At 47.0% G+C, this 25,332-nt stretch overlaps 1 protein-coding gene across 3 annotated transcripts; it reads left to right on the top strand.

Moving 5' to 3' along the window:
* On the top strand, positions 1-25,016 carry LOC129584436 (uncharacterized). Of its 3 annotated transcripts, none has more exons than XM_055476593.1 (23): positions 1-85; positions 1,870-2,591; positions 8,970-9,030; positions 10,003-10,444; positions 11,134-11,270; positions 11,433-11,501; positions 11,716-11,775; positions 12,068-12,550; positions 12,633-12,711; positions 13,375-13,698; positions 14,091-14,353; positions 14,575-14,632; positions 14,713-15,387; positions 15,491-15,729; positions 15,791-15,872; positions 15,984-17,425; positions 17,580-19,010; positions 19,418-22,142; positions 22,415-23,329; positions 23,419-23,742; positions 23,851-24,073; positions 24,138-24,226; positions 24,432-25,016. In XM_055476593.1, the coding sequence occupies exons 2-23, from the start codon at positions 2,544-2,546 to the stop codon at positions 24,589-24,591; spliced, it is 10,329 nt and encodes a 3,442-aa protein (XP_055332568.1). In that variant the 5' UTR covers positions 1-85; positions 1,870-2,543; the 3' UTR covers positions 24,592-25,016. The 3 variants fall into 3 exon arrangements, with proteins under 3 accessions (XP_055332568.1, XP_055332569.1, XP_055332570.1); XM_055476594.1 differs by having other exon boundaries at positions 9-85; positions 12,068-12,544; XM_055476595.1 differs by lacking the exons at positions 1-85; positions 1,870-2,591; positions 8,970-9,030 and having other exon boundaries at positions 10,438-10,444; positions 11,134-11,269; positions 11,431-11,501.
* The last annotated feature ends 316 nt before the right edge of the window (positions 25,017-25,332 follow it).

Here is a 25,332-nt window from a genome sequence, read left to right on the forward strand (position 1 = left end):
TGCCGCACTCAGCAGTCTGTATAATATTGTTCTCTTCATACGCCGATGATTGCATTCAACGGATTAGGATTTTGATACCTTTCAGGTACGGGAAAACGCTCTATGCAAAACTTTCAGAAACGGGCAGTTTTTCTACTGTTTATAACAAACTAAAAATTCCCGTTACAGGCAAAATAAACAGCTGCTTTTATGAAAACAATTATTAATACAAATCAAACTGACAAAATCTTTTTTTTCGAATTAAAATTTCGGATTCGGTAATCGCGTAAAATACACATACTTAAGCGCGAAAATTATGTATTGGTAGTTATTAAAATATTTCGAAGAACACAGGTAATTAAACGAACATAAATTAATACTGATGATAATTCTTACTTAATACAGGCAGACTAATTTTATTGAAATAAATTGTGAATTAATATTAGGAAGTAATTCTTACCTTAATTAATTCCTATGATAAACGGTTGTCGCTTCAAATGTACCCGGAGCGTACTGTCCGTCGCTGCCCGTTTAAGCACCCAGTAATTACAGCGAGGTATAAAGGTGGGAAAATTATGCAACCGCTAAATCGAAAAGATCGATGAAAACCCGATGGACACACACCGCTAATTGACTGTGTATCTATGCAGCGTCATAATCATCCCCTAACAATTGTGCAATCAAAAGTCAACACCGTTCATAACCGGTTTTAATTTAAATACATCATTGACATTTCTGGATTGGGCCGCTTTTCCTTAATAGCCCGTATGCAGGCACACAAGAAGTGGATTTCTACTAAATACCGGCAACTTTTTTCCTTCCTCTACTGATTAATTCGCATTATGCCAAATGAGGCGCACTCACACGTACTGCGCTCCAGTAGCTGAACGGATTTATTCGAGCGCGACATCTTGATGTAATGTATTTATTCAGCCATTTTTCCGCGAGTTGATTACGGTTTCTGAATGTCTGTATTACTGTATATTACTCGTATTATTGTGGAGTTGGAAAACGTGGGTGGATTTATGTGTAATGGTGCCAGCAGCGTTCTTTCGCCAACCTGTACAATTACTGTTTGCACACACAAAGACACTTTTACTCGTCTGCAGAGAAAATTTTTACGATTTGATTTCTGCCGGTGGCGATGAATCTTCGACCGGAGCATCGTTTTTGCTTAACTGAAAACTCCGACCGTTAAGCAAGGAGAAATTGAAATATATAATATAGGTGAAATATGTCGTGAATCATTGGTTGAGACTTTCAATCAACGTAAAAAATACAACTGCCCACCCAGAGCTGTAACTTTATTTACAGTACTATACAGAGTACGCATTGCGAACACAAAAATATTTATATAAAAAAATCAGAAATTGCAGTATTTTTAATTAACCAGATTTTCAAATTTGTGCGCTTTTGCTAGAGAATCTGAGAGCGTTCAGATAATTAAGTATAGGCAAAGCTTCCTAACCGCGATAGTTACAGTTCCTTAATTCAAACCGTGTTTGTATATATATTTATTCCATTTTTCCTTAATTAATTTTAATATATATTTAGAGAAGCTTTTCTGCATGAAATTAAAAATAGGTAAAATTATCTAAACAACAATAATTATTAAAGAAATTTAATATTTGCCTTTGGTGGTGCTGTTTTTGCACTGAACAATAATGGAAGTCGCGGCTTACCGTGCGTAACCTTTCTGCTCTTTGCATTGATGCAACATACAATACAACTGCGTTCTGTTGTTACTTGCCGTTTTCCCGCCAAAGCTCGTTTCGTACGCTTGAGCGAAGTTATTCGAACGGGCCACAAAAAGGCCCCCTTATATATTATACTAACCACGCAATTGCTCACCGTTAGAAAATTTCTTTTGACCAGAATATGATTTTGCAGGTTTTGCACGTGCTGACGACACCGAAGAAAGGTGTATTAGCCATCACACGCAGTACAATTCGGTGTGCCGGAAAAACAATACACCGGACCGGAACTGTACGGAGCGGGGCGGGGCTAGCCGGGCGCATGCGCAACGGATTATTATATGCTCATATCGATGACGCGTTCATATGTGCATGTACTCGAGTACAGCGCATGTACGAAGACGCAGACCGGAACTCTCTTATGTTTCATCTTTTCTTTCGAAGGAAAAACAACACAGTACAGTAATACGGCTGCTTGGCCTTCGTGTGACAGAACCGCCATCATAACAGCGCGGGGCGCATTTTTCCTCCGCTAACGTGGCAATCGCATAACGCGCAGTATACACAGTGTTTTGCTATTATTTGTGGGTGGTACAGCGTGAATTGGTCAATTGTTTTTGCATTATATCCGACTGGAACCGACGAGTGGGATGTGAAGTCCCGAATTAAGGAGATCCACCCGGGTACTATTTACGGGTGCGCGTTTGTTGGTTTATATATTATTGTTAGTTAAAGCGGGATCACGCGGACGGTGTATATAATCGCCGGTCAGCATCGATGCGGTGCGTCTGAATGGTCGCGATTACCGGTGTCTGAGATCGGGAATTTCCAATCTTAACCGGCATATTTCATCCCTACACTGCTGGGAAAATGATCACGCTACGAATCCTTCCGTTTTTATTACTGGGAATATTTAAGGTAAGAATTCCTTTACAGAATCGTCGCGGAAAAAAATGTTTCGATATATGTCGCTTTTTTATATATGTATTATGAAGCTTTATATATTTTAGTACCTAAACCAGCTTTGTGCAAGCATTTAATATTTCCAATTTTCGATTTTTATTAACTGTACGTATGCGATGACTTTATCTTTTTGCTAATTACTGAAGGGACTGATTTTACTTTTTGAATGAACTGATTGAGTATATTGTGTCTTCCGTGAAATTATGTATTTCCGCGATGCCGGTATAGGAAGATGTTCTCTACATATGTGTCTGTCAGAAATTGGCTGGCCTATCGTTAATCTTCACCACGGTGCCAGTTTAGAAGCGAATATGCGGAAAGATTTTTTATTTCTCTTCTCTCTTCTTCTCGCGCCATGTGTATTACCTGTTCGATGTCTAGCGTATACACGCTGTCGTGCCGGAGATGCAGTGGGGTTAAAAAGAAGAGAAATTGCCGATGATCAGCGGCGATTCAGTGCGAGCGCGCAAGTTCATATGACGCCCCAGGGGCCCAGCATATTTTCCGTCCATGCGCATCGCAGAAAACCTAGGCTGCTGTTTTGTGTGCTGTATGTTTGCTGGACGATTCTGCGCGAAGAGAGATAGGTAGCTAGTTGGGCAGGTCGTCAGAGTTTAGCCAGCTCCGCGATCGGCCATCAACGTTGGCCGTATTATATGGTGCGTTGATATGGCGCTAAATGATCCTGCTACCATGATTGATCATGGTCAGTATGCACGACACGGAAGTCCACGGTTTATTACTTACCTAACTACAGTCTGTAGCTTCGATAATTGCCAGCGTTCGAACCACTAAAAAATTTTAGAAAATTAGGGAAAATTTTTTAAAACATTCGCTTAATTGATGAGGATGTGTATTGCTATATTTTCTGAAAGCCCTTGTTCTAAACTTCGGAAGTCAAACGGTGGCGGCACGAATAGCCGATCGCCCGAAAATTCTTTTTTTAAAAAATCCGAAGAAATTTATAGAAATTGGTTTAGTAGTAAAAATGTTTATTTTAATTTTTTCTAGCACTCTTGTTCTAAACTCTAAAATTCAAAAAGTGGCGTTGGGAGGGTTTCAGTTTTGCGGCCACACGGAAGTCGACGGTTTATTACCAAAACACTTTCGATCAACAACATCCTACTCCCGAAAAGAATTTTCAAAAAATCAGTAGGAAAATCGCACGATAAATATTTTCATTTTTTTTCCGGCAGCTCGTGTTCTATACTCTAGAAGTCAAAAGATGCCGGCGCTGCGAATAAACCCATTTTTTGTTGGGTAGTGCAGAAATTCTACATCTCAACTGTTTTGCCGGAGTAATAAATTTAAATCAGTTTTGTCAAACATCTGGCTGGACTTGATTAGGGCTTTATAATAAAAATAGATGTTTTTCTGTGTCATGGTGAGCAAAACGCCCAGCACTCCTAAGTGGCCAGCGCCCAGTGTGGGAGCTCATCCGACAAACTGCTGCGCCAATACCGCACGACAGGATTGACTGGGTCTAACAGGCCTCAGCCATTTTTCATTGACTGTGCCTGCTGATTTAAAAGGTAATTACGGTCCCAAGCCAATGGAGTGTCAGGGCCGGTTTCGCGTATATATATCCGCTCACTGGAGAAAATGATATTTAATGTGGCCATTCTGTCACAGACCAGTTCTTAAAATGTTGTCAGATGATATTTGACGAGATACGGGCGCCTCCAATGGTCGCGGCCAGCGTGGTTGTAATCAGTATTCTTCTGCTTTTGGGAAAATCAAGAGTGAGTTTTGCAAGACGTGGTTTTGAAGAGAAGAAGGTTGACTACTTAACCGAACTGGTTTACTGTGCAGTTTTACATCGGGCCGGCTGCTTTGTCAGATGTGCTGCAGCGTGCACATTTTCAATTGGAGGCCAGGTATTGGGCGCCAAAACAAACTGCGACGGGGGGATATTGAATATTTTTGTGCGCACCGTAAACTGGAATAACAGAAATGTCGTAATATAATTAGTGGTGTTTACACTTGCTGATTTGAACCAAACCGATCATTATCGATTGTGTGACCGGCGCGGTAATCAGCCAGACGGTCAACACTTTGTATTTGCATATAAGGAAAACTACGAGGAAGTAGCGAAATTTATTTTTGGGGACGAGCAAACTTTAATCGGAATTATGCAGTTAGTGAATTTCTCTATAAAAAATAGGTAATCAGCGCTGTGCTTTAGATAATAATTTTCTAGCTCGGAAGCGAAATGTGTGTTGCTTAAAATACATATAATACCAACAAGGAAGTTAATTATACATTATGTATTATTGGCATTTACCAAAGATTCTGCAGCCGCCGTCGTCACGCACTGAATGTGGGGCAATAGACGCCCATATCATTTTGCAGACAATTAATCTCCTTTAACCAGTTAAAGCTTCATTCACATAATAATCTCACGCCACAGCCGATATTAATAGCCCGCGCTTATCCATTGTCCGTATGTATGTACTAACATCAACACACATGTACCGGCTACTTGAAACCGTACGCGATTTTAACAAGCCTTATCAGGCCCCCTCGGAATATTTATGCATAAGCCACTTGGTCGTGGGGAATTGGCTATAAGCGGTCCGCCACTCGGCGCACCGGGCCATTGTCAGAGGGGTAATGGAATGCGCCGGCGTCAGCGGAAATGCTAATTTCCCTTACCATGTTATCGTTTATCGATACTCGCGCATGCCGCGTTCTTCCTGTGTACCGCGCCGTGTGTTTACATATTGCGTCGCGGCGCTGATCAGCTGTAGTCTGTAGTGCCAGGAAGCGCGTCAACCTGTTCTACACGAATCGATTCGTTGTAATCCCGATAAGCTTATTAGACAATAAAACGAATCAATACAGTATTATGAGTTGTTTGTTTTTCAAAAATTATAAGACAAATTATTACAACAAATTAGCAGTCTTTACGATACTAATCGCCTGCAAATAAAGTCTTTTTAGCCGTTTGTAAAGTAAAAAATTACAGATTTACAAAATTAAAAATTTACCAAGCCAATAAAACTGAAGGAATTTTTTTGTTAAAAAAAATTTGGAAAAATCGGTTTGTAGTTTTTTATTAACAGGGAAATTTGATTCGTGTTTATTTTTGCGCAAAAAGCACACACACGCTCACTGATGTTTGACCACTTCGTTCCGGCACATGTGACATATCAAAAAGTCCGCGGCCGTATATGAATATCAGTGTCAAGTGGTTATGGTGCAGTGAGCTAACAAAACGGGCGAATTTGTTGGTTTAGATGCATATATTTACGCCGCGGCCACTTGATCGCGTTAATCTGAGCGTGCGCCGTCATCATCGTCATCGTACCGCTACGTTCGATCTGAAGGCCTAGGTCAACGCCGGTTCGCCAACAGCCACACCGAGAGAATAATGTCCGTAAAAGTTTTTCTATCGCTCACCAATTTTGACGTTTATTATAACCTCATTGCGGCTGAAGGTGCGACGTGAAGAGGCTATAACAAGCCGGCACTTCGCAGTATTATTCAAAATGGCTTTACACTTCGCAGGTCACTAAAATGATTTTATTATGACATAATTATTCCCTTTAATTAACCGAAAAAAAACGAATTTTTTGCCTTATAAATATTATTTAAAGATAATTTAGATAAATTTAAATTACATATTAAAATAACGCTGATATTTTTTAGTCCGATTAAATTTGGGCGTTTTTAATTATTGCCTGGTAACACGTGATATTTATCCGCAGTTCTTTTGCGAGGCATAATTTATTTGCTCATTATTAATTTGAAATGTGTCCAAGTCGATTATTGGGTAATTGCTGGTCATAAAACCAAAAACCTACCTGATTTGCGAGTTTCATCATACATCGCAAATGTGCGTGTTTGATGCGGAATGCGCAGCAACAGGTAGCCCGCACTTTACCGGTAACATCTGCCAGCTATAAAGCGCTGAATATCCTTGAGCAGCAACTATCTAATTCTTTGACGATCGCTGGTCCCGAAGCCATTCTGGGCAGTGAAGCGCCTGTTGTCGGCAATTGAGATATTACGATTACCGCGTATATATGTTTGTTAACAAGATTCCTCGCAATTTTATGCATGACACTCGCGGGCTGGCGTCTTTTGTGTGCATATCGTAAACACTAAACACTGGCCGGATTACGAGCAATAGCGCCGGTAATCACACCGGCAATTGTTAAAGAAATTCATAATTCCGCTACTCAAATAAATGTGCGTATAAACACATCAAAATCACTTCCGCTATAAACGCTTCAATGTGATTCTTAAAGACCGAGTTATAAACTTTGCATCGAAACATTATTAATAAAATTATATTTACTACGTATTGTTTTTTTTTTGGAATAATATTATATTTGTGATCAAAAATAATTTTAAAAAATTTAACTTGCTTTTTTAACTGGCTTTAATAATTAAAATTAGATTATTTTGTTTACTGAATTTTATCAGTCTTGCATATTTTTACCGCCGTCTACAGACGAGATTTATAAGGTAAAATCTCATGATTGGGTTAACGAAACGTGCACCGGCTGGCGGAGGCGGGTGCACATGAGTATCTATCGCCATTCAGCGGCGCTGTGCATGTGTTTTGTATCCGTAACACAGTGTGGTCAGATCGGTAAGCAAAGCGTGAAATGCAGCCACTACAACAACAACCACAGCACATTGTTGTGCCATTCGACCCCGGCCTGACCTTACGTAACCAATCTGTAATACCGTGCATAATCAGCAGCGCCGCTCAGCTGAATCATCGCGGTCAAGATGCAACACATATGGCGTAGGCAACGATTCACCCAGTTTTTTTCGCCGTCGCTTTAGTATATATTCTCTGTCGTTCTATAAGTGTTTTGTGCTCCTTATGAATCGGCGTTTTACGGTCTAAAATTATAATGTAAAACCGTAAAATTTTCAATCGCTATTAACCGAAAAATCATGGCGTAATGCGAACTCTGTTAAAAACAATAAGAAATAATTTATCTCTTCTGGAGAAAATATTTAGATTAATGGGATTTATTTTGTACCACGAGTTTGCTGTGTATTTGCAAAACAAAACTTGTTTTTCTACCCGCAGTAAAGTGATTTTCTTTTCTTCTGATGCGCGGCAGCTAAATTGACAAATAAATTGCTTATCCGTTAATCGCTACACAATACGCTTCCAATCCGGTCGCTTTCCGTCAAAACTGACCACCGCAAACGCTGCAGCCATTCCGGTCGACAGCGATGAGATTAGGTTCTCAGCAGTGAAAATTTATGAAAAACGTCTAATTCATGAGATTTCTGTCAAACTACCGGCTTTGGTATGCCCGTCAGCGTTCGAAGCGGGCCGTTCACTATTTTTCCGTTTTCAAGTTAAACGACCCAACTACCAATCACTCTACAACACAATGATGTTGTGCTTAATATAGTACCACTATGATATTATTTTTGTGGCGTTCAAGTTCGTAATCTGCATGTGAAAAGCGCGGAACGAGAGCGAACAATAACATTTGCCGGGCAGTGTATTAACTGCCGGACATTAGTCGCTGGCTGCACGCGTTGGTCACCAATGTCACGCCCCGTTACGACAGACGGTTGTTTATGTGGGTCAAGTTCGTGCTTTTAATGAGACCGTCGCTCCTCAATAGTCTAGGTCGTTTTGTCAATAGAAACACTTCGGTAAATAGTGTGTTTTGCCAAAGATATTTTATTTGTTTTAATTATGAAGTTTTTCGAATATGTAAGCAAAACTGCAGCGTTCCGAACAAAAAAATAAAACTATTGCCATGTGGTTTGTGGCGGTGTCTATAAAATAAGTCACATATATTTAGCCAACAACAGGAAGAGCGTTAAAACGTTTTTTTCTCAAAACGGTGAAACATCTTTTGACTTCATTAATTTTATATTTTATTTTTCTTTGTTACAGCAACGATCTTCTTGACCTTTGACCGAATTAGGCGGGCTGAAAAAAAATGATAAAAAATTCGACTAATTTAAGGTTGTAAAAAATCAATAATAGCGCGGTATACAGGCATAAACGATGACAGCGACAATTTTGCGTGAAATGCAACATTATGACCATATTGGTATTAGTTGGGCAAACAATGGCATCAGCATAATTCGGGCAATATTGAATATTGATTCAGGCGCACCACTGCATAACACCGGTGTGTTGAACAAAGCGTTTTCGCACGTACTTTGTGACTTGGCGCTGGACACCGGCGCAGCCTCTTGAGCCGCTGCATTAGACAATTTTGTGACAATTGTCGGCACTTGACAGTAACGAAGAGTGCCGTGTGCACAGTGTCGCGGAATGTTGATATCTTAGAGAAAAAAACTAACAGCCTGCGTTTCTTAAACTTTCTTTCGTTACAGGTACCCGGCATATCGGCATCCGGAGTGCTACATGTGGAAGTGCTCAGCTATACCAGTCCAGGTATGTTGTCAAGCGATTGCTCGGCAAATAGTCCGCAGCGCCAAAAGCAACACACTGTCCAATGGGTGTACAGCGCGGAAACCGGCGCACTGTAATTATCCATGCATGCATAGTATGACGCATAATGTAGAGTTTAAGAGTATAATTGTTGGCGTGGGGAGAAATGGTTCGCAGAATCGACTGTGGACTGTGGTTGGGCTGAGTTGGTGAAGAACGCGGGTTCGACATGTTGACTAAGTAGTCATGAGTGGTTCGCCGTCAGAATGCTGGTCAAAAGTCAGCAAAAACCAGAACCTGACATCCTGTTTTATTCAATAGTTCGATGATGAAATTCCTTGTCAATAGCATTTTGGCAGCCTTAGGGAATTAAAGTGTAGTAAGGACTGCTTTGAATAAGCAGTCATAACTTATGACTTATATTTAGTTATAGATATGAGTGCTACATATTTCGTGCATATTCTGGAAAATCGCGATGACTCTTAAAACACTTGATTCATAAAACGTTAATAAATTTTTGACTAGGTAGAATGATTAAGTACCTAAAAAAGCTCTTTAATAATTTTGCAACTGACCGAGACTAGCGTTTACCCCTGCAAAGGAAACAGCAAAAAAATTTTAAGCTTTCCCTAGTTCGAGATACGATAATATTATTACCATGCCACTTTATTATTCAGATTTTAATTTGACTGGCTTTATAATTAATTAATTTCGCATTCGCCTGCTTTACAATTTTGGCCAGTGACAATGCCGACACACTGGGAAGCAAGAATAGTTAGTTATTCGATGCCGGTTAATTAACTACTGTTGTCATAGAAATCAAATGAAGCGATTTTATTAGGCTGCTATGGCAACCGCATTGTTATTGTAGCCGGGTGTCATTTAACACAGTGACAACCATCATAAAACCTGCCATTTAATTGACACATCTAAACGACGCTAATGACCTTGGCACTACTGTGTGTGTTGATACAGGTGCATCGAGGATACGACCGTCGTCCCTCTGCTGTGATGCCGGCGACAGCGCCGAGCCGGCCTGCTCGGCACCTTGTGATATTTTTGTATCGATATGTATTAGCAAAGAGAACCTCAAATCCCGTTTTCCCAAAGGCCTGACGGATGCGGACAGCATTGACTGCGGCGATGGGAAGCTGATCGATGCGCGGCTGCCCTCGCCCTTCGGGTATCCCGACGGTGCCCGGGTGCCGGCTAATCTGCACTTTAAGAGCGCCTTCGACGGCCGGTGGGCGGGATATCAGAATATTCGTCTGCAGTTGCGACGCGGCGATAAGAACGGGAATACAGAGAGTGTCGACCGGTTTAGTGTCAACTATTTCAAGACCGATGCGTTCGATGAAGGCAGCTATACCGGGAAGGTCTTCACGGCGTCGGGGATCAGACCGAATTCTACATCCAAGTAAGAATTGTTCTGCATAAAAAAATTTGGGAAAAACAGATAAAAATTAATTCGAAAGGTTCAACTTTAATCAAGGTCGCGTAGTTACGAAAAACTACTGAATATGAGACATTAGTACTGCCAAAAACCATGCGTGACTGGCGTTGTAGTCGATAAAGATCGCACTTATGTTTATTATTTCGCATGCCATAAATTATGTTAATGCGGAAGATATCATCGGTACTGGTAAATTGTCGCTTGCCGTAACCAGTGTAAATTCCTTCTCGTCCGCCAAAGTATTACGCTCAAGTAATCAGTTGTTTTTGAACTTTCATGTTTTCCAAACTATCGCATGACTTTTTAATTATCTTATGCGTTGATCTTGTATGCAATTTAAATACACAGTAAGCTGCAACTGAGTGCAGATAGCAAGTAAACACAGCACTTTGGATGTGGTGTATCTATGTCTTATGCTAATCAGTTTGGCTCGTATTTCGGGTTTTGTAGATCACATACATTAACATATTACACTTAGTTGCACTTCAACTTCAGATTTCTTCGTATTTAAATTGTATGCAAACTTCTTTGCACTTTGGATGTACGGCTGTCATAAAACTAATGCCCTTTTGTGAACACCATGATTCCAATTAGCCTAATTGTAAATGACCAATCAGCGACGCTGTAAGCATTGTGTTCCTGCATCTCAACAGGCTGGAAGTGCGCGTGGCCGCTGTATGCGACTACACGTCGTCGCGTAGTGTGGCACCCTACTGCGAGAACGCACCATGCAGCCCGACAGATGACTGCACTGGCCATTACACCTGTCATCCGGCCACCGGCAAAAAAGGTACGTCGCGATGTCGATGCCTCGTGAAATATGTGCCAAAGGGTCAAATCCACGTTATAGACAGCATTATAGACAGTCATCTTTTGAAGCATACTTACTTGATATTACGTGAGAATTCCGGCATGCTTAATCACTCGGCATGTGCCGATGTATCTTTTGCAGTGTGCTTAAACGGATGGACCGGAACCAAGTGTAATGAGCGCTTAGCACTGCTGCCCGCCTGCGCCAAAGGTATGGTAATAAATCTGAACGATAAGGATGTTTGGATAATTAACGTCACGGGTCTATTAAAGATTACGTTACATTTGCTAACCTTTATGACGGAGTGTTAAGATTTCGCTACGTTTCCAACTTTTATGATGAGGAGTTGATTAGTGAGAATTATGGCGTTAAGTGCGTGAAAGAAATGGTTCGTTGGGTGTGATACAGTGATTGGTTTTTGCAGATCATCAGTGTGCCAATGGTGCACCGTGTATCGTCAACGGAACCTCACCCAGTGATTACTGTACGTGTCATACGACGCATTACGAATCCGTCATTGTCATGTCGCTGTTGTTGACTTGTTATTTGTTGACCTTTGTTAGCCTAACAAAAGATCGCTGTTATTAATTAATTGCTAATAACTGCACAACTGCTCTGTTCTAATAATTTGTCATTGCGGATCTCGACTGTGATTGGTCGATTTCGTTCCTGTTTCTCTATTCATTTTATACATGCTTTTGTGCGTAAAAGTAATTTTATATTGACGCAATATTGTCTCTCTTAGTCGCGAAGGTATAATTTATTCCGTTTTGCAGACTGCTGCTGCTCCGTCGGCTGGCACGGTCCCCACTGCGATAAACCAGCCGGCATCGATTTCGCCCGTCTGCGCGTCAAAACCACCAGCCTCGATGACGAATTCAACAGCCTATCGGATGCCGTTGACGATGAATTCCTCCCGGCCGATTTGGTCATCAGGCCGCAGATCCGCAAGGTCCGCCAAGCTCCGCCCAACCCCACCATTCGGGTGGGCGTGCAGGTTCCCGAGACCGCCGGCCGCGTCCTCCTGGTTCCGACCGTCAACGCCACCGCCCCGGGTTTCGTCGGGCACCGACCGCTGTTCAACATCAACGCCCAGACGGATCCGCAAATCTTCAGCTCCATGCAGCTGATCAACATGGTGTCGCCGGTGGACGGAGCGTTGGGCGTGCATAAAGTGGCCATTATGAACGCGCCCAAGAGCATTCAGGACTTGGAGGCTGTCCTGCAGACGGCATGGTGGAATGCCAATTTTGGTAACAGTACGTTGACTAACTCCCGCACTAACACATTTATTATGATGTGAAAGGCCATGGATTGTGAGTTAAACATTTTTGGTTGCAGAAGCCCAAGGTCTGTCGCAGAGCGCGGTGACCGTGAAAATCCTGCAGTTCCGCGATTATGGCCTGTTTTCGGATCAGGGGTGAGTGAACGTCAGCTAAAATGGAACCGCAAAATGAGTAAAATTTTATGGTATTTGTATGGCGCCTCCAGTTTGCGAATCAGCTTGAAATTGATTGGCAGGAATTTTTACGCAAATTTGCCTAGTCTGCGTTGGCAAGCGAATGCTTAATGTACTCGTACTACAGGGTGAATGTCGTGTAATGAAGCTGATTTTATTCGGCTTCGGCCAGCATACATAACAAATCGCCTGCGCAGGTTTACACTAATTAAAACCATCAAATTTTTAAACATTAAAAAACATCCAAAATCGTTAGTGACTCGCATGATCTTAGGATGTGCGTTAAGTGTACCCAAAACAGCCGCTGCATTTCCACGGACTACCGCTAAACTTAAACGTTGTCTTAAAAAGGCGGTAGATCGTGGTTCCCCGGTAACTTCACGGATCTTTCTGCCGACGAAACGGATAAGCTCGGCGATGTCGTGTAATTGTAGTGCAGTGTAGTACATCGGCTATCCGTGCTACGCACCTGGAATTCGATGAAATATGAATAGTTTGCATGTTTGACATTGCACGTAATCTAACGATTTTCTTTTTTTAACCGTCCAGTTGATGATAAATTTCTTGAATAAAATTTTTCCAGCGTGAAGAAATAGTTACTCTACTAATTTTTTCGTGTTGCAGAATCCCTGTGATCGAAGCAACCTACGCCGTCGGTCTCAACCGCTCCATCGTGCCGGCCACCTTCGACACCTCCACGGTCCGCCTGCCCGACATCCAGGGATTGACCCGCGCCCTGCAGACTCGTGATTTGCAGTTGTGCGATTGTGATGTGTACGAAGGACGCTATCTCCATTTAGTCGGGATTGTCAGCGTCGGCTCCAACGCCACCCAGTACCAGCAGGCCATGCAGGCGGTCTGGTTGAGTGTCGGGCCGGAACTGCGCTGTGGCAACTGCCAGGTCAGCGTCCGCTTCGCCCGGACCGTCATCACAGTGGGAACAGCCGGGTATGCTAACGAAATACAGTTCATATACGTATAAAAATAAACAAAATATAAGCAAAATATATTAATGATATAAAATGTATACATAATGTAAAAATACACACAAACATAACAGTATTATAATTATGTAAAGTAGTTATATGATATAAAAATATACCCAGTTTTGCTTTGATTTTTTTTATTCAGTGATTTTTTTAAAAGTTTTTTTCACTTTGAATTTTATAGTACGTATGATTATAAAGGTATCTGTTCGTACAGTTTTACAAGTTATTTTCTGTTTGCATTTGTATAGAAATATTTGTATTAAAATCACTTTTTACCCGAAAAGTATTTGCATATTTGTATTAAAATCAATTTTTACCCGAAAAGTGTTGACCATAATATTATTTCTTTAGGGTGCGATTGACGACCATCCCATACGTTGTGCTGCTGAACAATAAAGTCTGGGCGACGCAGACCTTCGTGAATATGCAGCTGGATCCCAGTGCCGTCGAAACGGCGCTGGCGGCGGTCGGGCAACCGGTGCAAGTGTACCATGGAACGCAGTTGCCGGTTTACGCCGCACTGGCCTTCGTCAATTACCTCAACGCTAACATCCACTTTCAAGATATCCCGGCGGTGCAGCGAAGTTTACAATCGTATCTGGACGCTCGCATGCGTAAGGCTATATGAACCGCTAAATGAACGACTCCACTGAGTGTAGAGAAATCAAATTTAAGCGTTGTCGTAGTGTAGCGGCTGTATGCCATATGTGATTCGGACCGTTAAAAATAACTTACAGCTCGCTTTACAAATTCAGATGTCTTATTAATTTTTTTATGATCTGAATTACTAGTACTCGTATTATAGCTATCTTACAAATCTTTAATTTTTCCATAGCCCGACCCCCGGTACTTGCAACGGTATGGAATCTGGAGCCGTTCTTGGATCCCACTGCGTAAGTAACGGCCAGTATAATATTAAGCGAAAACGCCGGTTTAGTAAAAACGAACGTACGGAGTATTTGAATTACGATAGGAACGTCATTACGCAATCGTCCTACTTCCTGTCCCTGCCCAACGGCGAGGTCATGGACCCGCGTCTCTTCTACGCTCCCCCCATCATCGACATCCTCTCCCGACAAAGCGAGGGCAACGTATCGACCTTCACCGGTGAGACATTGGGCATCCACCCAGTGTACCTGTACGGCGACATCAACGCCAATCTCCTCCGCTCCGTGGCCGAGATCCTCAAGATGACGTACGCCGAGCAGAACACCGGCCAGGTCAACCCCGACGACGTCCAGGTGGCCGTGGTCAGTATGGACAATGGCTTGGTCCAGGCTTTGCCGCCGCAAAGCGGGATGACCCGGGTCACCGAGCTCCACGTGTCGGCCATGGTCGGCGGTGTCGACCCGGACCGGAAGCCCAATCTGACGCCCTTCCACCAGATGTTGACGGCGCCGGATTCGCAGAATGTCCTGGATACACGGTTGACGGCATTCGATACCAAAGTGTGCCGGAACTGCCAGTTTAGGAAGCTGCGTACGTTGAATTTGTTGCAAGTGGACCCTACCACGGCGTCGGTGGCTGATGCGCAGGCTATTATGGACAAGCTCTTCTCGGCGTGGATTGCGGCCAATCCCGAGTCACCGTGGCTGCCGATGAATTTGATGCTGGCGGGGCGGGACGATTCGTTAGCCAATGAAAATGGGTAATTTATAAAACAATTAATTTTTAACAGTTTGGTTAACATACAGTATGTAAAATTAGTTACTTCTTACTTGTAAAGCTACGGTGACCTTTTTTTATTACAGAACACTGGTATCCCAACTTTTATACTCGGTGGGCTACCCGCTGCCAAACTTCAACTGGTACATTCCCCGCGATCCATCTAACGACAATCTGGAGCGTCAACTTGCCCTCGTCAAAGCCGTGCCGTTTTTCGGTACACCTATTCTGCCGCAACGGATCTCCCTGAACAAACATATGGGAGCGGCTGATCAGACGCTTTTCGCTACCGCCGCCATGCGGGCGTGGGCGGAAGACAAAGATGGTATGCAGCATTTTGCCTAAAGGTCATCTAAACGAAAAGCATGATTTCTTTTTTTTTGCAGATTTGAGACTGTGCCTGCAACCGGATGCCAACTGCTTCATCGCTGTGGCTGATGCCGAGAATCCAGCCGTTAACAATGTCAAGTACGTATATACGGCATGATCTGCAATAATAATTGATTTGTAAAGGCCAAATAAAGTATATATTAAGTCAGCAATTTCGTTGCCAACCTGTAACCCGAAATTTTCTTGTAGTGGCAATCCGCAGTATCTTTACAAATATTTCATCCTGGTAAACGATAAAGTCTACACGCCTACCAGCCCGCTCTCCCAATCCCAACTGATCAAACTCCGCAACACCATGGACGCCACCAGCGGTACCGGAGCGGGCGGCGCCGTCGTGGTCATCGCTCCTCCGGCCGGCTCCAACATCACCATCGCCGTGACCCAGGCGCCCACGACGACGACCACCACACCGGCCGTTCCTGCCACCCTCCCCGGCGGGGCAGCGGCACCTCCTCCCCTCAACTTCACCCACTCGCTCAACATGGTGGTGGGCACGGAGCGCCAGAAAGCCAAAGTCCTGGACGCCGTCAAGAACGTCTGGTCGATGGCACTCGGCCCCAACGTCACCAACGTCCGCCTAATCCCGGTGTCCGACCAACCCGGTTTCCCGGATCCATACACCGCGGACGGCCTCCCCATCCGCACGGTCGTCTACTTGGTCCAATGGACGCCGGTCGGCACCTACAACATCCAGAATGCGGTGTCGCTCTTCAACCAGCTCCTCCCAGCGGCTAACATCCGGGAGATCCAGTTGGCCAACCCGGGCGGCAGCACTCCAGCACCCCCTTCGGCGTTTGTGGTGGACTTTGGTAAATCTCCGGTCAACCAGTCTGTGGCAGTGGTTCCTATTATCGTTCCACCGGCACCTGCGGCCCAGAATCAGTCGGTTGGACCCCAGGCTGTGGTCCCGATTCTTGGTCGTAGTCCCGGACCCAATTTGAACGCCACGACTACCACGGCGGCATCCGTCGGTCCCGCCGCCCCGATTCTAATCATCCCGGCGGCCTCCACCGCGACAACGGCGGCCCCGAACGTCATCAAGGGTCCCTTTGTCATCCATGATACCCTCGCCATCACCGCCGACACCAAACGCCAGCGGGACCGCATCCTGGAAGATCAGGTCAAACCCCAGTGGGTCCAGGCGCTCGGTCCGGGTGTCCCGCGGTTCAACCTGATCGTCAAAGGTGACCAGACCTACTCGACACCCTCCGCGCCAGAAGGCAAGACGCCCGCTGGCAACAGTATCCGGCAGATTAACTACGATATCGCTGGTGTGTCTGGTGCGCCGATAGATACCACCGCCGCCTTGAACAAGTTCCATGAATTGGCGGGACAGGCCGGTCTCCATGACGTGTGGGCCATTCCGGATCAGTACGGCACCATGGTCTTGGCGTCGACCATTCCCAAAGCCACAACGACCACGGTGGCGTCCGCTGTCGGCCCTGCGGTGGCAGTCATCATTCCCGCAGGACCGGTGGCAACAACTGCTAAGGTACCCACAACGCGCCGCCCGGTGGTGGCCCACGGCGACTTCAGCTTGCCGGACGTGATTGCCATTACGGCGGACACACGGCGACAACGGGATCGCATCCTGGAAGATGAAATCAAACCAGTCTGGCGTGAAACATTCGGTATGTTATCTGTGTATGTTACTTTTAGGGTGAATGTCCTAAAGTGAAAATAGCCGGTGAATGTTGTGTGAAAAAAGCCCTTTCGTTATTTTATTGCAACAGCTCCACGGGGCGGTTGATTTAACGACAAATTATATAATATTTTTTCTTGTAGGAAAAAACGTTTCCGATGGCTTTAAATTCACCGTGAAAGGCGATAGCACGTTCAATCCACCGAGCACTCCCGAAGGCAAGAGCATCCGCCAGATTGCCTATACCGTCGACGGAATGTCCACCGTGGACCTCAACTTCAACGAAGCCGCAGACCAGTTCCACGTGCTGGCCCTCAACGCCGGCCTCCCGAGTCTGTGGGCGGTGCCGGATCCCTACGGCAACTGGATCCTGGCCTCGTCCGTCCCCAAAAAGACCACCACGACGGCCGCCCCTACCACCACCACCGCCAACGCCACCGGACTGGCGGTCATTCCGATCGTCATCCCCGGTTCCGGCGAATCACAGCCGACCCCGGCGCCAACCGAGGCACCGGTTCTGGTTCCGGAAGGCACCACCCGTCCCCCGCTGATCGTCCCGCCCGGACCCTTCACCATCCAGGACGTGGTGGGTGTGGTGGCCGAGACGAAGCACCAACGCGACCAGGCCTTTGCCACCGCCATCCAACCGGCGTGGCAAGCGGCGCTGGCACCCGTCACGCAGTTCAACCTTCAGCCCATCACGGACACCGCGTATACCACCGCGACCCAGGACAACGTCAACGGTGTCCGGTTGGTCGGTTACGTCGTCAACGGAGTGGCTGACGCTCCGTTTGACACCAACGCCGCGCTGGAACGCTTCCATGATTTGATCGGCGGGGCCAAACCCCCGGGAGTGTACGCCATCCAGAATAAGTATGGGAACCTGGTGGAGGTGGCCAGCCTCCCCGCTCCCGCGGCGACCACGACTCCGGCTGGAATATTACCGGTGTTTATCGTCCCAGGACAGAACAATCAGACCGCGGTGGTAACCCCAAACGGCACCGTCATTCTCCCGGCCCAACCGGCCACCGCCATCCTTCCGTTTGAGCCCCGCGCGTCCGGAAGTGTGCTGCTAAAGAGTTACGCCGATACCGACGCGCCGGCGATCCAGGACACGCTGGACCAATTGTGGGCGGGTGCGCTCGGTGCTCCGGCCGAGAGTATCAAGATCGCTCAGTTGAACAGCAGCGGACCGACCGGCAACACCACCGCGGACGGCGCCCCGATTTACAGTTATAACTATCTCTTGTTGGCACTGCCCAATGTCACCGCCAACGTTTCGGACGCTTTCCCCGCATTCATCCAGATGCTGACCAACGGTGACCTTCAAGTGAACCCAGAGGCGCCGGCTAATATCACGGAGCAGGTCAATAAAAACGACACGGCGATTCTCGGTGTGCTTCAGAGTCTACAGCCGGTAACTACCGTTGCGCCAAGAACCAGTACCGTCGCGCCGGGACCGGCCGTTGTCTCTGTATTAAGTTTCAAGGAAAGCCAAGACGTGATTATTCCGGATGCGAGCGCAGCACAGCCGTTTATGGATGGATTGAGACATTTGTGGGCACAGGCTGCCAGTAAGTGCTGTTTTGTTAATTCGGTGAAAAGACGGAGCTGCGACTATTTCACCGAATTATCTCATACCAAATAAATTGTCGAATATGGTATACAATAGAAGTACTCGTATTTCTTTTAACTTATAATTTCTTACAAAATTTTGCATTTCTTTAGTTATTTTTTTTATACAGAATTACTATCTTTATAATTTTATGCCAAAATTCTGGCATGTACACATATTTCTGTAAATATTTTTATACGTTTATCTATACTCTAAGTATGTTTAAAAAATTCTTTAGGGATTTAGAAATTCATTTTAATTTCAAATAATTCTCGTATTTCCGGCATTTTCGAGGTAAGCGTCAAGACATCGTGGCGAATACGATAACTTGACTTACATACACCTTAATAACACCGTTTTCTGCAGACGTCGAAGATCCGGCAGTGCAAATTGGCTCACCTAAACTCACCAAATCCGATCCGCCCCGCGTCGCTCCCAACGGCGTGCCAATCCAGAACCTAGTATACGACGTCACCATCCAGAACAATAGCGACCCGGTGAATGTGATCCGCGCCCGCGAGAGGGCCTTGGCACCTAAGTCCTCCATCGCCGGCATGCTGTTCTTCGGTTCCACCCTGGCCGCCAACACCACCAACACCAGCACGGCGACCATCGTGCCCATCCCGGTACCGCTTCCAGCGGGAGCGACCACCGCCGCCCCGGTGGTGGCCACCACTTTAGCGCAACAAGCTTTGCCACCAGCGCCACCTGTGTACTACCACGACCTGGACGCCCACATCGCCAACATGGACGTGGTCAATCAATTGCAGAACGACCTCGGGGTTCTTTGGTCCCAGGCGTACGGTGTCCCACAAGGAAACGCCCAAGTGGTCGTCCAGGGAATGCAGCCAGTGGGTGTCGACGAGAACCAGCGACCCATCAGCCGGGTCCAGTACACTGTGCAGGCACCAAAGAACGAGACGCCGGAGATCATCGATACCTTTACGAAACTGTTACTGAACTCGCCCATCAAGGACATCCTGGTGGTACCGAGTAACCCAGCGCCGCCGGCCGGAAAAACCTCCCATTCGGTGGAGATCGCCGTGTCCAACCCACAGGAACTCGACGCCGTGTACAGCGGGCTGCGCAACTCGTGGGCCTCGACGCTCGGCTTGGACCAACAGCCCGGGGCGGTCACCGTGGCCCTGACGGCGCTGTTGCCCGAGAACGTGGCCACCCAGAACGGCGTGCGCGTCCAGAATGTCACGTATGATCTCACCGTCCCGCCCAATGTCGCGGTGGGCCCCGAGCAGGAGCAGGCATTCATGCAGGCGCTCTTGGCGTCACCCGCCCGACCGTATCTCTTTGTCCGTGGTGAACCTGTTCCAGCAACCACGACCGCGCCCAATGGATCCGTGTTTGTAGTCCCGGTCCCGGTTCCTGTCCCAAGTGGACCGGCGCCGATTGCCCTCACTGACTCCATCATTCTCACGCCCACCTCCCGAGGCGCCACCGCCAACATTATGGTACCGGTGAAACAAGCCTGGGTGACCGCTTTGGGACCCAGTGCTTCCGACGTCCAGTTGACGATCAAATCGGACAGACCCTACAGCCAACCAACCACCGAAGAAGGCAAACCCATTCGTAATATCACCTACGACGTAACGGGAGTATCCAGTACCGGCCCGGTCGATGAGTACGCCGTGAAGGAGAAAGTTCGGCAGCTGTTGGCCACGAAACCGGTTGACAACGTCTTCCTGGTGCCGCCTCTGGGAGAGCGTCCGGCGACGGTTGCCACAGTGGCGCCGGAGACCACGACCAACGCCTCGGTGCCGATCGTGCCGGTGGTGCTGACCACCGCCCCCGCGGAGACCACACTTGCCCCGGGTGAGACCGCTACGACCGCCAATGCCACCGGCCTTGCGGTGATCCCGGTCGTTGTCCCCGGTACCGGCGCGGAAGCCACCACCGCGGCACCGGTGACCGCCATGAAATTCCTCCAACTGCGCCGCCCGGTGAAGGCCGGCGATGAAGCGGAGATCGCCGCTCTGATCGCCGCGGCGTGGGCGGAAGCCAACAACCGGTCGCCCAACGATATCCAGGTCAACGTCACTAATATCGCCCCCACCGTCGACGAGAAAGGTCAGCCGTCTTCCAACATTACATACTTACTGACATCGCCGACCGCGCTCGTGGTCCCGGAAGGCCCGGCGATGACGCGAGTGCTGGCGCAGAAGAACTGGCCGGTGTGTGATCAATGTTTCATGGTGCCGGAGCAGAAGGTCTTCATGACCATGCCTGATCCGCATCACATCGACCCGACGGAGATCCGCAAGGGCCTGAACCAAGGGGTCACCCTGGCCAATCCGGACATCGATAGCACCAGGCTCCAAGTGGGCTTCCCGCAGTCCTCCCCACCCAAGGCCACGGAGCTGGTCAGTGAGGATCAAAAACGGCTGCTTCAGGTCAACTATTTCGTGGCGGCAATCAATAACCAGAACCAACTGATGGGAGCACTTCCGCCCAAGGTGGACCAGGTCCAGGCGCAGTTCCCGGACCGCACCGTGTACGCCGAAGGGGATGCGCGCCTGCGTGAACCGGTAATTCTCCACATCCAACGCCGCGATGACGCCTGGCAGCCGGAATACAACAATCCGGATCAGGTCCGCAAGAATATCCGCGAGGAACTGGAGCGCATCGGGGATAAGGCGGTGAAGAACGTGGCCGCCCAGCGGAATCTTCCCTGCAACGACTGCACCGGAAAGGTCCTGGATGTCATGGATCTGTACGGCCGCTTCGGGCGACACTTCCTGAAGGTCATCATCTACCCGGAGAACATCGGCAACGGCTACCCGGATGCCAGCGTGATTGCGGATATTAAGAAGGAAGCGGAGGGTCTGATTAATAACTCCAAACAGCCCATCACGGTATCACCAGAATCGGACCGAGCTACGATGGCTACGGATCCGGAGAAGGTGTACTTCAGGGATTACCGCGGACGCCCGACGATCTATGACATACGCAATAAGGAGTCAGAATTCCTGCAACCTTGGCTCAACATCAACCCTGATTGTAAACCCGTCGGCAAGGTGGACTGCGGTCTGCATGCACTGATGCTGTCGGCGGAAACCCGGCAAGCCATTTCTGACGGGTACGTATGTATAATACACAGAATGTAGGCACGATGTAAGTGCTTTGTTTAATGCATACTCGGCAAACCAGCGCCTCTCTGTTCGAACCCACTGCTGGCTAATTATGCTCATTGGATGTGTTCCTGTTGTACTCTGTTTGTTGTGTTTTTTTGCTAAAGTTGTGAATCGCGGACCGGGTGAGTCGGGGTGACCGATTTCAGTTTTTTAGTTCTACATTTTACATATATGTCAAATATGTGTCCATGAAAAAATTTAATCAATTTTTTAATAGGTCCAAGGTGACACGCGTGTACTACATCGTGGAAGCCAAATCACCATACGTCCATTATCCCATACCCAGGGACATTAACACCCCGATCCCCAGCCAACGCCTCCGCTCCATTGTCATGCCGAATAGCAGCCATGCCGCCCACAACCTCGCCGAACGCCACGCCAAGCACGCTCGCTCCGTGATGACACGAGAAGCCCATCGCTTCCGTCGCCAAACTGGCGACGAGGCGCCTCCCACCGGCGGTGAGGCTGCCACGCCTGTACAAGGTGCCGCTGCCGCTGTTCCAGCCACCCCGGCGCCAGAAACCGTCGCGCAGCCGGTACAAGCCGCCCCACAGCCAATACAACCCGTTCCGCCGCAAGTGGACACACCCGCACAACCGGTCGCAGCCGTCGTTCAACCAGTAGACGCCGTTGTGCAGCAACCAGCCGCCAACGTCGCGCCGGCGGACAACGCCAACGTCCAGCTGACCAATTCCACCGCGGCCCAGACACCGATACAGTTGTACTGCTACATGAAAAACAACGGCACGTTCATCCCTTATTTCAGCGAGACCGTACTGGCCCTGAAGGATGATTCTCAGGGAGCCGGTAGCGCTACCAATGCCCCCGCCGTCCCGGCGGCAGCCGCAGCCCCGACCACAGCGGCACCGAATGCCGGCAGCGAGGACGACGCCTCGCTCCGAATCGGCGCACCCCAATGTACGGACTGCGTTTGCGGCATTCCGGCTTATAAGATTCTTCTCAAAGGTCACGTTCCTAAGGACCAAGTGGCCAATGTTACCAGGGACATCGGCCGAGCGTGGAGGGATACCCATGGTGCTATTCTGAAAGATGAAGCCGGCATTGATCTGGATAAATGGGTGCCGTATGTTGTCGAACAGGAACCGAACTACGATTACCGCGATGCCAAATAGTAAGCAAGACGGAGTCAATTAACTCATCTCATATGTTAATTACATCAGCTGACAGTTTCTTTTGACAGTTGACACTTTCTCTTTGCAGCGGTAACTTAACATACTTAACGTACACGATCCTCGTGGCGAACGGAACAACGGATGATTTACTGATCCCCGATTTGACGCAAGAGCAACTGGCAGCTTACGGCGCCAACGCCACGTACCCGCCCTGCAACGACTGCCATCCGCTGATGGACTACGTAGCGTTTGTCGGTGGTCTGCCGACCGACAATGGCACCAACAGCGTTGTGGCTAAAGCGCTGGCCGACACCTGGAGCGATGGAAATCGGGAAGCGGTCAAGGTTGCTGGTAGCCCATTCACTGTTGATCCAAACTACTCATTAACAGGAGGCTACAGCGCTAAGATTGGGTAAGAGCTGCGTTTGCATACAACAAGCGTACGGTGGAGAATTGCATTGTAAAAAAGGATTACATTAACGGTTTTAAGGCTTTTAAATTAACGGCTCGTGGTTGACAGAAACGCCAGCATTCCCGTACAGCGTCTGGATTACACGGTGGCCGTTCCGCCCAACACAACATGGAATATGCTGGACTGGACTGTCATCGGTCTGCCCGACTTGGAAACTTTCAACAGCCACTTCCGCTCGGACGTCAGTCCCAATGCCACGGTGTATCCTTATGAAACGGTGACTGCTACCAGAGCGGCATCGACTGAACCTGAATACAGGCTGACAACAACGGTAAGGCAGAAGAGTATTTCGAAAGTCGAACGCAGGTCTAACCATGGAACGTATGTGTTTGCAGCCCAACTGGCTACCGGCAGCCATTATTGTTCCTCTCTTCGGTGCCATCCTTATGGTCTTGATAATTGTCTGCCTCATAACAAGGGCAAGGTAAGAACGCGCCTTTCAACTAAGACTTCCGCTGGTATTGTTTTTGTCACCAAATGTCGTTGGTTTTATTTTTTTTTAAAAAGTGGAAGTGTCGGTGTACTTGTCACCGTTGTTACCAAAGGTCGTCGGCTTTGATATTTTTAATTAAAAAAATGGATGTGTAGTTGTATGTCACCACTGCCACCAAATGTCGTCTGCTTTACAGTCGGATCTTCCGCAGCAAGAAGACCGTGGTCATCACCGACCCGGCCATGATCCAGACGATGCACCCCAATGATTCGCCTTTCAAAGAGGGCAACGGCAAATCCAACCATGGTTTCGATGATTTCCACGGTGGTGTACGACAGGATATCAGCAAAGTATGAAAGGAAACGGCATAGTCACGGTACATTGCGAGAGTGTGCCGTGTGCGCGCCGGTGTTTGCTCAGTATAGTCCTAGATTTTGACCAATTTACTTCTCCCCCCGGACAAAGAATGTGGCTTTCTTTTTTTGTGGATTTACGACTATAATTGTGTAGGTCAATATTCTTACATGTTACTCATTGGTTAGTGAGATTTTCCCTTCAGGTTGCGCAGCTAATTGAGTGTTGACTTGAGGCTTTGATATTCTTCCTTTGGCATTCTTCGCTTAGTTGTTGTTATGTTTGAATCAAAACTGCTGTGTTTTGTTTCTCGCTGTTAAAATTGTTCTGCATGAAATACTCTTATCGGCAAAGATGTTAATGTTATTTTGTCACAAATATCATCTTATGGCTTCCGAATCATACCGGTGTATATAAATGTCGCAGTCCTGATAGTTATTAACTGCAGTTTTGTATGTGTTTACAATACGTATCTGTACTTACCATTAGTGCTTGCTCGAAAAGTTTTTAATAAAACAAGTGATTCGTTGCGGTCGTCGCACAGAGTGGAAAAAGAATCAGCGGTAAAATGGTTGTTGTCATTACATCTTTATCATTTAGGACATAGCTGGTGCAGAAAAAATTAGCGCTTCGTATGATTTATTGGATTTCACATAATTAATTAATTATGTAACTCGTAATTAGAAAGCAGCTTTACAAAGTTCGATATTCATTGATAACCAGATTATGCAGAAATTCATTAA

Source organism: Paramacrobiotus metropolitanus, unplaced genomic scaffold, assembly GCF_019649055.1.
Source record: "Paramacrobiotus metropolitanus isolate TYO unplaced genomic scaffold, Prichtersi_v1.0 Parri_scaffold0000013, whole genome shotgun sequence".
Taxonomy (NCBI): domain Eukaryota; kingdom Metazoa; phylum Tardigrada; class Eutardigrada; order Parachela; family Macrobiotidae; genus Paramacrobiotus; species Paramacrobiotus metropolitanus.

Bases quoted from the DNA above. Each gene is read 5' to 3' on its own strand.
- LOC129584436 (XM_055476593.1), top strand. From the start codon at position 2,544: ATGATCACGCTACGAATCCTTCCGTTTTTATTACTGGGAATATTTAAG. The intron at 10,445-11,133 runs GTAAGAATTGTT...GCATCTCAACAG, and splicing joins AGACCGAATTCTACATCCAA to GCTGGAAGTGCGCGTGGCCG. The intron at 12,551-12,632 runs GTACGTTGACTA...TTTTGGTTGCAG, and splicing joins GAATGCCAATTTTGGTAACA to AAGCCCAAGGTCTGTCGCAG.